Source organism: Anneissia japonica, unplaced genomic scaffold (genome assembly GCF_011630105.1).
Source record: "Anneissia japonica isolate Jap-2015-1 unplaced genomic scaffold, ASM1163010v1 scaffold93_len1081246_cov171, whole genome shotgun sequence".
Lineage (NCBI taxonomy): Eukaryota > Metazoa > Echinodermata > Crinoidea > Comatulida > Comatulidae > Anneissia > Anneissia japonica.
In genome coordinates this window covers 725-12,519 of record NW_022726429.1, presented here as the reverse complement: position 1 = coordinate 12,519, position 11,795 = coordinate 725, and the positions used below count along the sequence as shown (strand labels likewise).

Genomic DNA, 11,795 nt, shown 5'->3' with positions numbered 1-11,795 from the left:
CTTGTCAAGATAATTTATCTCACCATGACAACATACAACTTTTATTATGTCGACTTGTCAAGATAACCTATCTTGTCATGACAACAAAACATTTTTAGTATGTCGACTTGTCAAGATAATCTATCTCGTCATGTCGACATGATATGTATATAATGTCGACTTGACAACATAATTATCTTGACAAGTCGTCAAGTCGAATGGCACTTAGGTGCTTCCGTAACTCTCACCCCTTCAACACATTATTTAATAATACGTACAGTACCTGTTGTTTTGCTTTACTGCTCAGCAAATTTAATTATTACCAATAAAATTGATGCGATTTTTATATTGTTTTTGCGTGCATTTCTTTAGATCTGATTATATTTTTCCAAGCACACATTCTTCGTTGGGCAATGCTGGTTGGTAGTCTAGTTGTAAACAGAATAGGTCGCGCCCCCAAAAAATCTGCCTGCCCGCCAATTGGTCCATTTTCGTGGGGTGTTTTGCACTAGACATCTACTTTGGCTGTGATGATGTCAGATCGCCCAAAGTTTCATAGTGCGTGACAGTAAACAAGCTCGGTGTAATAAAGAATGTTTTGTTAAACAAATTTATAAAACAAAGCAAAAAACAAATATGAAACCCTCATGGTATTATTTTAGAGTAAAATCTAAATAATTAACCTAACAAATTAGTTTTTATTCTCTACAAATTTCTTCCATAATAAAATTAGCAACATGTTTTGAATAGTATGTTGAGGTGCATTTGCAATTTACACTGACGAATCTAACGAATTTGAATTAGACGTCTACTAAAAAGAGAATAACCAGTAGGAACTTGCTTTGTCGAGTTCCGTCTTTATTTCAGGTTGATTACAAATGGTTTTTAAGGATTAAAAGCAAGAATATACACTAATTAAAACATTGGAATGCATACCTAAATTTCAATAATTAACCAACAAAACGTCTACTGGCATGTCATGTTAATCAACTGATAATCTCCATGGCAATGCGAGTACAGCTAAGCGTCTCGTTTTCACAACGTGTGGTATGCTTGTCGTTAAACGATATCTATTTAACCATCTTCTGGTTTTTCCAATGAGTGTTACCATCCTGAATTGGACAAATCGTCCGAGATTCGGAATAGGGAGTTCAAGTTTTCATTAAAAGAAGAATAGGAATGATTTTGGGACTTTAAAAAAATGTTCGGTTTTGCGAGAAATTCGATTTTGTGGGCATTGAGTACACATAGTATTGTTCTATGTTAATATATATATATTTTTTTTTTTTTGAAAATTTGCAAGTCGAAATCTGTATACTCGATCTTTTTATGCCAGTCCCATTAGATTCGACTTAGGCGGAGTCGACTGTATTTTATCACTGTACATTTTTTTTTTAAGTTGATATATTAAGCTGTATTTTTAAGCTTGAAATCAACGTACCTTGTTCATAGTCGACCTGACCTCATTTTACCGCACTATAATGGGATGAACACATTATCGAGGATGATTACTGTGCTCAACAATTTTGTCCTTGGATTCAATTCTTGGTAAATTGATTAGCTACATCTGGTATGAGCATGGAGGTATGGTATGAGCACCCATGCTAGGCCATCCAAGGAACAGGGGGCACAATCCACAATCCCTCAATAAACCACTGAAATACTCCACAATGTAGACTGTATTCTTATGACTACTGTATATTATGATGGTTATGACTAGCATATTTATTTTGATCACTAAGACAAATAAACATGTCAGGCAAAAAAAATGTCAGGCAAATCGCCCCCTGCAAATACTCCAATTTTTGAAGGTTTTGCATTTTAAAACATTTTATTAATTAAACATACTCTCCCTAAATATAAAGATCAAAACTTTTGAATCAACCCTCCGAAATGATCAGATTCCCTTATTTCAATCACTAGCCAACAAAATATTTAATTGTTTAACATTCCCTTTACTTCTGAGCTTTATTACTACTTTTATGTTTGTTGCTATTCATAGATGGGTGGTTTCTACTTGTACATGTATTTAACAACTAATGATTTGTGCTTTATTTTGTTGTATATCCGTATCTATGGCCTATGATATCTCTGTTTATTAAATATTTTTGACAAAAATGTGTTTTACAACTTAATTTGATGGTCAGTGCTAAAAGAAAAATTTAAATTTCTGTTTTTTCCATAGAAATTTAGTTAACAGGCTTATACCAAAACTGATAATATTATCATTTGCAATAATATTTTTAAAATACCTAAATGGAGTGATGATAAATTATGCCATTTATTTTGGATTATTGTAACAATAATTTAAATTTAATAAAAAAAACTTCAACTTCAACTGACTCTGAATGAAAAATAAATTAAAACAATTTGCATTTTACTGATTTACAGAATTTGTAATTTTCAAAACAAAAAATTAAATAAAAGCAAAATAGGGTCTGCAAAAGGATACAAGAGATATGTAAAAGTGTTATTATTCAATTTTTTTTCTCATTCTAATTTTAGTTGAAAACTAAGAACTTTACTAAACTAATGCTTTACTTTTTTTAGTTTAACGAACTCATTTTTAAATAAGAACACTAAGACTGAAATTGCTTAAAAATTAAATAAGAACAAATTGAGGCTGAATTAAAAATCAAATGAGGTTTTTATTTTTAAAAAGCTAGAACGAATAAATCTTACCTATACGTTATTTGCAGTATTGTAGGTATGACTATTTTAGTTGTCGTATAGCATAAATGTAATAGAAATACAACAAACTTTTGTGTGTTAACATATACAAATTATTCCAAGTAAAAAATTCTGTGTTGAAGCTATAAAACACTTGATTGTTAGATGAAACGAATATACAATAACGTTGAGTAGAACTGAACTAGCTTGTTGAAAAGTGAGGTTAGACTGTGTTAAATTATGGTACCACTCCTCAATTTATCTAGATATGCATATTCAGGAATAGGATGAGGTAATAGGTAGTTTTCGCCGCACAAGCTTAACCTTAACTTTATAGTTAGTACCCAACATGCAGCACGATACCTCCGCCCCTTTTGTAAACAAATCGAAATATGCATGCTCAAACCCGTAACTAACATGGAGAGAGAGACAGCCACAGGTATAGTGCCTTGCTCAAGGACACAAGCGAAATGCACAGTGAGGGATTGAACCATCGACATCAAGGTTGAAAAGCAGAACCATTAATCAATTTAGTTGTGTACATAATCTTGTAATTGACAATACATAAATTAACTTATCTATTTTAGATTAATGGATTAATTCTAATAACTAAATAATAACACTTCTAAAATGGTATATGAATCTTCACTGACAACTACAGAAAGCCTTTGCTCTATTATAGTGTGAAAATGATTTGTGGTTTTGTATAATTATAAAAATAATGCATTTGTATTAATGTGTCATAAAGATCAAACCTTAGTAACAGATGCGCACTATAGCAAGTTGTGTTCACAGACTAATATGTCTTTTAATAAAGATTAACATTTATGCAACCACGTGTTTTTCTCCAATACCATTGTTTCACTATTAAATGACAGTACAATTTTAATATATTTGATTGTTAAGATATTTCGTCGTGATTTTATGTGGTGATATATGCACATGCAGGTAAGACCAGTGGTATTTATTGTAGAATGCTAATGTGATTTTGCATTTTTATATCAATAAATCTTGTTACATGTGCTATAGGCCTAAAGCATAGGCAAAGCAGTTGACCACTGGTCATTAGGAAGGGAGGCCTCATAACTTCTTTTTTTTTTGTTAAGATAAGAAATACAACACACCTTTGTTGCAGACAATCTCTATAAGCTAAAGGCCGAACATTATTCAGTCCGTAACCAAGTGAAACCAATGTTAATCACAATAACCGTACTACGTTAGTCACCTGGTACTAACAATACAATAGCCGAAAGCCAGTAACATACAGTACATACCAATCTAGCGACCACCTGTATGTGTGACGTCTCAAAGGCGCCACAGACAAAAACAGGTTAGGTAATTAATTGAATTCAGTACGGTTCGGAGGCAAAACCTTACTCTCCCTATTAATGTTATATAAATACGATATAAGTGTTACCGACAGTCAACACTTAAAACAATTTCCAGTAATAAAATAATAGGTAAACAAACACTTTATTTTCCCTTTCCAAGTGAGGCCTCAAACCAAACACTTGGTTATTATAGTCACTGTATAGGAGAATTCATTGAATTCAGTACGGTTCTGAGGCAAAACATTACTCTCCTGATTAATGTTATATAAATATGATATAAAATTGTGACCGACATTCCAACACTTAAAAAATTGTTAGTAATATGGAAACAAACACCTTACTTTCCCTTTTCCAAGTGAGGCCTCAAACCAAACACTTATACAGTATATAGTCACTGTATAGGAGACTAAACAAGGCAGCCTCTTCATAACATGCCCACGCATAGGTCATGGTGACTAAACGGAATAATGATACCTAATTATATACATTTATTTACGTACATATGATATGCACACAGATATATAGGCCTATATATGCCTATAACATGACATCCCTAATATATCCTAAAACCTTAAATAACCAACGATAATTACCCTTCAAAATGTTCCAAAGAGGTACGTCCATCCTCTATGGCTAACTGAAGTGTAATGACTTTGCAGTGACTGGACGTGTTTAATATTCGGTAAAGACTAAATCTAGCAGCCACAAGGAACATTGTTTAATTATTCATCAGAATAAATATTTCGTCATCAGCAAATTATGCATGACTCATACAGTGGATCCATTTAACACAGGTTTCTATGATCGGCTTCACACAAAGTCCCACACCAAGTATCGCGGGAATTTTGATGTTTATATTTTGTGTTTCTATAAAATAAGGATTAGACCTACAAATATAGTCAATAGCTAAAACCAAATTTTAAATAAAATGTGACAAATATATTTTGGAGCAGATTTTTATCGTGTTGTACAGCCAACGTAGGCATGCGTTACAGTTCTTGGGGAATTGGGTCCGTACGAGAAAGGTGGGATGCATGTGCACATGGTATTGAACCGAATGGTTTTAGGAATGTTATTTAGGACTAGAATAGAAGCAATCATTGTATAGCGTTATGGTAGAACTAATTGTCATATGACAAAATATGTATAACCCGCTACACAATAAAGAGTTGATTTGCTGAAAAACAACTTTTAAATAAAATGTGACCAAGGACTTTTTGTTTTATTTCATTACTATAATTTTGTGTTAACACCCTTATAGAATTTGAAATGTATTGAATTGAATACAGTATGGCAAGGGTTGAGAAATAGGCCACTGTTTCCCATCTCCGTGCGCATACTGTTCTACCTCGTGCTCGCAGAGTCACAAATGCAAGTCACTGCACAGTTTTTTTTTCATGAACGACCCCAGTGAGGATATGTTTAATAAAGTTGAAGACAATTTTAGCTGGTTTAGCAGTATACTATTAGATTGGCAAAGTATTTTATTAAAACCTATGAGGAGTCAGCCACTACTCATTTTATATTACTATTATTATTATTATCATTATTATTATTATTATTATTATTATCTACAAGGGCAGACCTGGCTTTATATTTATGTGATTTTGGACCATGATTGAAAGGTTTCGTCTTATAAACTATAAAATAAAAACGATAATTTATTCTGAAAATAGTCTGACTCTTGACTCATGCTTAGTCTACACAAGGTGTCCACTACAAATTTATATATTTAACAATCGATGTCCCCATCAATGTCATAAATACACTTACAGATTGAAGACATTAAGAGAATTAGTCAAGTCAATCTGACAAAAGCATAGTGAACTTAGAACTAATTGCAACAGATATAATTTTTAAGGAATATTTTCCTAAAATATACACATAATAACATACAAAAAGTCTGAAAAAATCCAAACAAGGTAACATAATTAATTTTAGAGGTATTTAATGAGTTAACATCCAACGCTTTATTGTCTCACATAGCCGAACTGCTGTGTTGAAGGGTATAAATGTCTGTTGCTGCTAACAAACATTTTAAAATAATATGAACGCCCACGCGCGTAAACAATGATCAACGCAAAGTTGTGCAGACTGTTCTGCATTACCCGATATATATAATCCATCCTGCATTGAAGCGTATAAAAGCCTGTTGTTGCTAACGAAAAAAAATTATAAAAGCATATATGGGTGCCCACGTGCGAACGCTGTTGAAACTAACCAGACGCATTGGTAACACAATGATCAACGCACACGAATGCTGTCCCGATCGATCCTGCATTAATTAATGTTTTTGTCAGATTGGTAGTTTGTATTAGTGGCCTAATTATTGGGAGTTTTGTTACTCGATTGTATTATTATATAGGAATAGTAAATTTACGCAAGTTTAACAGTACACTGTTGAAAATAATACGTCTAGGTCGCAGATTTTGGTACTTACTTTTGTGGTTTAGTTGGCATGTTCAGCTTCCAGAGACATATAAGGCCACAACCACTTAAAGGATCTTTTGAAATTGACTGAAAAATACCAGGAAGAATTAATTAACGGTCCGTATGCGCACCCACTGTCCTCATTCTACCATTTCTGCCTATGCGGGAGCGACAGGGAACTAGTTCCCCCACCCTTTGTTTGGGCTCCACTGGGAGCCGCACCATTTGTTGGCATGTCTGGAGCCACAGCTTGTTGGAATTTTTCATTTAAATTTAAAGACAGAGATAATTGTCATGTATAAAAATTGTTTTAAATTTCAATCATATATATACTTTATGAAATTTGGAATCAAAATATTAAAATAAAATGAAATGCGAGATAAAAGATGATACATTTGGATGAAAGTAACAACACATAACTGTATTCGATTTTGGTGATACAATCCGGATCTCTATCATACAATAATAATAATAATAATAATGACTTTATTTGAAAACGGAAAACTTGATCACAAATTAAATGTGTTTTTCACAAGGCCGTTTCTGAAGTACATAATAACAAAATTTAAATTACAAAAACATTTACAAGACAAACAGAAATAAAGAAGTAAAAGAAACCAAAATAAAACTATTACTGTATTATCTTATGCAAGTAACTTTCATAAACATGGTTATAGCTTCATCTTGATACAGTTTGGTGTTTAAATTATTCCAGTTTAAGTTATTGAGTGCTTCTGAACTTGAATCATATCTTGCGACCTTTGTAATAATTTTAGCAGCCCTATTTTGTAATATTTGAATTTTATTTTGTAAAGTTTGATTGCATCATCCCCACACAACATTGCAATAATTAAAATGTGGTGCAATTATTGACATGTACAGCATTGACTGTATGTTTGGGGGCAAGATATAATTACTTTTCCTAATGTAGTATAATCCAGGAAGAACTTTGTTTATTACATTATCAATTTGTTTATTCCAAGTTAGATTTTTATCTATGATTACCCCTAGGTGTTTACAGTGATAGATACGAATTAAGATCCGTGGTAAATTCTTTTACTCCTGGTTATATAAAATAATAATAAATATTATTAGGTCTACCGAATGATTAACAAAGACATATTGCAAATTATAATATCGAATATCAATTAAACACACTTTGTTATTCAAAATAGTAACACTGATATCTTTTTAAATAGTTTCAAACATTTCCGATCCCTCGCTTAAAAAAAATATCCCGGTGTAAGTTGTCTTTGTGACTGTGTTTAGTTTCTTGATCCATATGTTCACTGTGGGAGGGGTTAGTTATGAACGTAATTGTTGATTGTCATGCTTGTATTTCTTATTTTTAGAGTTTATATTAGGCCTATATTCTGAGTCCATCTCGTAAGCAATTCTATCTAACCAACTTTTATGCCCTCCACTGCTGTACATTATTCTTTCAATAATATAAACACTCTTGCATCTTATTTTGTGTTGTACAATTGTTTTTACTAACTTTTCCTTTCATTTCTTTGTTGATTAACTTCTCTTCCTTTCCTATCATTTTACTTGTTATTTTCTTTTCGAAGGTAATCTTGGACTTTGCAGTACGCAACCATGTCAAAATGGTGGCACATGTTTCACCGAGTTTAATAACGGCGATTACTTTTGCCAGTGCCTTAGTGGCTATAGTGGCACTAACTGCGAGACCCCAGGTAGTATATCTGATATATGGGTAACGTTACAATTGTTTCTAGTGTCATTTGACCTTTGCTGTTCTGTACTATAAAATGTTTTATTAAGCAACTCTATTATCAAATATTAAGTGTCCTCTCAGTTAAGCCTGTCACCAGACTTGATTTTTCTGTTAAGCACAGCTCTCAAATGGAATTTCCCTCAAATGCTGCATCATTTGTTAGAAATGTACAATACTGTTAGATATATGGTATTGATTTGTTTTGCAATAACTGTTCTAATTTAATTTTATCCATAAATACTGTAGTTGGTATTTTTGTTGGTGATTTTTCAAAATTTAATTCTAAATGTATTAGTGATTGTACAATATTCTTGCAATGCTATAAATAGTATTTATTAGATCATTGTTATGCCTATATTGTTGGTAGCTTTTTTGCATGTATTTTTGTATCCAATTCTAACATTTCCCCTCATTTTTTTTAGTTTATTAGATGCATCCTTTCCAATCTTTTTCATTTTTTTTTTTTTTTTTAGTATCTTGTGCATTATTTCCGTGTCAAAATGGTGGCCAGTGTCTCCCCGCAACTAGTGGTGGTTATGTTTGCCAGTGTGTGAGTGGATTTACAGGCACTAACTGTGAGACGTTAGGTAATGTATCTGCTGTTAGATGGGTAAGGCGAGACTTTTTTTATTTCTTGTTTCACAAAAATTTGTTGAAGATCATCAAAGGTGGGCAGAAAAAGAATTAAAATAAAATTTTGTTTTCTTGTTTAGCAAATAGTTTTGCCAAAAACATCCAGACGGAGGATAAAATAAAATATAATTATATAGTTGAATGTAAACAGTGTAGTAATAGGATGGTTAAATGCTCTACAAAAAATTGCTTCATCATACATTGAATAATAAAAATGAAATTCAAAATTTATGAGAGTCCGTAAGATATCACAGACTTCAGCGAACATTTATCATTGGCAGAGCCAGGAATCCAAGTTCTTCAGCCCCACCATGGTTGTGGCTGAAGAACGAAAATTTATGATTATGGCACCTCTAGATGGCCGGAAATGGCAGCCTTAGACTCAAAATTTGAATAGACTTGCTTTATTTTTTTTTTTTTGAAAATTTTAGCGGTGTGGGTGGGGTGGGGGGAGGCGGGCCTGCTGCACCACCCCCTTTAATTCACCACTGTTTATTGACAATTACACTCTATAATACAATTGTTTAATATAGTTACACTCCATAACCTAGGCCCTACAGCACGCTGACATATTGAGATGCAATCACATCTTACATCACACATAATAATAAGATATCTATGGTTGCCGAAAATCTCTGATAAAACATCATGAGAAATTTGTTGGCACTTCATTTTGACTAGGGCCTATTATATAATGGTGATGTGATGATAATGAATTTTAGGCCTACTAAAAGTGTCATTTATTACATCGAGAGGTGCGTTTCCTCAAATTTTCTCACCTCAGCCCCAACCATGGTGGGTCTGAGGTCAGTGTCAACTCATGAAATGTCCCCTCCACCTTTCAAAACAAATTGACGCCCTTCACTGGGTATGACATTATAAACTCCATCGGGTCGGCACCTGACTCAGAATATGTCTTAGTGAATGCTGAGGCAAGGGTACAAACATTTGATTTTAGGATGGGATCCGGTTTTTCATGCTTATTTTTCGTGATTATGACTACTTTGGATAATGAATGTTTTGAGCAATGGCGGATTCAAGGCCACCTCTTTTGAACTCCTGGATCCACCACAGTTGAGTTATATAATTATTATTAGACTTACTAATACGGTATTATTAATGATGTGTCTATTGCAATTTCCACTTTTTCCTCTCAAAACAATTCTAAAAAGGTTCAGAGTGCGCTACTTCCCAGGGGGGTTTGGCCCTGGACCCAACTTGGGTCCTATTATTTTAAATTGTTAGAAAACTTTCCAAATTTTAGTCACTGTTGTCCTTGTGGTGTGTTTTAATGTTTTTACAATGTTTTTCGACTCATACCACCGTCACGCTTCCCGGATCTGGTAATAGATTATTCATGTTATTTAAATATACTGTTCCTCGTGGCTGCTAGATTTTGTCTTTACCTAAATGGTGTGCGGTAGTACTGTTATTAAGGCCTCAATGCACTAAACCCGACGAGAAAGCTTGACCTTCAACGAATTGGCGTGTGATAACAGGGTTTAGCAATCGTAGTTTTTTGCATTTTTTTTTTATATCGGTACCATAGCTTGAGGAACAACATTGCTTATTTTTCATTAAAACAACCTGATAATTTGTATTGCATTAAAAGTTCATTTTCTATGAGCGTGGTCAACGCAACTTAATTTATAAAGTAAATTTGTGACCTCGGCTCACGGCCTATTTATGTCTCATGTATTTGCTATGTAACTGGTATATACATTTATATAGCAGCTGTATGTATTTGCAGCAATATCAGGCGATACTGTAGTCAAGAATTGTGCATCAACTTTGTGCCATCTATTATAATATTATGAATGTATCGTTGCAAGTAGTAATTTATACCCCTTTTAAAGACCATTTCTGACACATTTTTATGATTCGGCAGAAACGTGTGTAATATAGATATTGTCTAAAATGCCATGCAATGAGTCCGTGCTTGCGACCACACAGCCAGTTTTTTTTTTTTTTTCCCTACAAATTTTTGTTATTTATGGAATCTTTGCAACAATATTCAAAGGACAGAGCTCAGCGAAAGGTGGCCTATAGTTGAGCTGACGCAGGCGTGAAGTTTCAAGCTAGTACCAATATCTATGAAACTTATGATTGTGATACGTAGCTACCGAGTCTTCCGCAACTCATGGGAGTCTCCCGGAAAACAGGAAGGCCTCCCACAATCCTGCCATCTCCCGCACTTTTTTTTTTTAATCGGCATGTATTTACTACTGCTGTATTTTTTTTTTTCATTTGCCTTTACGGATGTCGTCACCATAAGTAGCAAAACAAAATTAGATGTGCTTAGAAAGTTTGTTTAAGCAGATCTCCCGGAAAAACTTCTTCAACTTGAGACCCCTGTCTGAGAAAGGATTAGAACAGGGATATTACATAAATATTTGACAATTGTTATTTTTAACAGGTGTTCTGCCATGTGATAGCAGTCCTTGTCACAATGGAGGAACCTGCACTAATACCAACAGTGGTCATATGTTCTCTTACATATGTGATTGTCCGGATAATTGGCAAGGAGCGACTTGTGAGAATCGTAAGTACCACATGTACTAAGATAATGATTGCTCTTGTTGTTGGTTCATTACAGCAGGTATTTTTTATACTTCCTTGATTACAGGCAAAGCCTATATAATAAAATTGCCTTTATGTTCAAACACATGCTTTGTTAGTGTGATACTATACCGTTTTCAGTTAAATTGAGCTGAAACTGTGAGTTTTGAGTGTTATTTAAAAAATATCCACAGATTGAGATTCACGAACATATCCTGGCAAACCATTTCATAGTCTAAGAGAGGCAATTGAATAAGCTCTATCTCCATATGTCTTTGTTTGAAAAGAGGGAACAGAAAGAAAGCAGACCGAAGCAGACTTACATATGCGTAAACATGTAAAGGAGTGCAAAAAACATTTCATGTTTTATTATTTATTTATTTCGGTATAAAAAACACATCAATCCCAGAGTGAGCTTACAATCAAACACAATAAGAAACATATAAAACATTAAA

The 11,795-nt window shown here is 33.4% G+C and overlaps 1 protein-coding gene across 1 annotated transcript in view; it reads left to right on the top strand.

The window, feature by feature from the left end:
- The window catches only part of LOC117113173 (fibropellin-1-like), a gene marked incomplete at its 3' end in the record, with an annotated part of 57,031 nt that extends 45,708 nt beyond the window's left edge, over window positions 1–11,323 (top strand). Inside the window, exons 11-13 of the mRNA XM_033256451.1 lie at window positions 7,982–8,107; window positions 8,622–8,735; window positions 11,198–11,323. Coding sequence (XP_033112342.1) covers window positions 7,982–8,107; window positions 8,622–8,735; window positions 11,198–11,323 — 366 coding nt within the window. The remainder of the gene's footprint in view (window positions 1–7,981; window positions 8,108–8,621; window positions 8,736–11,197) is intronic.
- Between the last annotated feature and the right edge of the window lie 472 nt (window positions 11,324–11,795).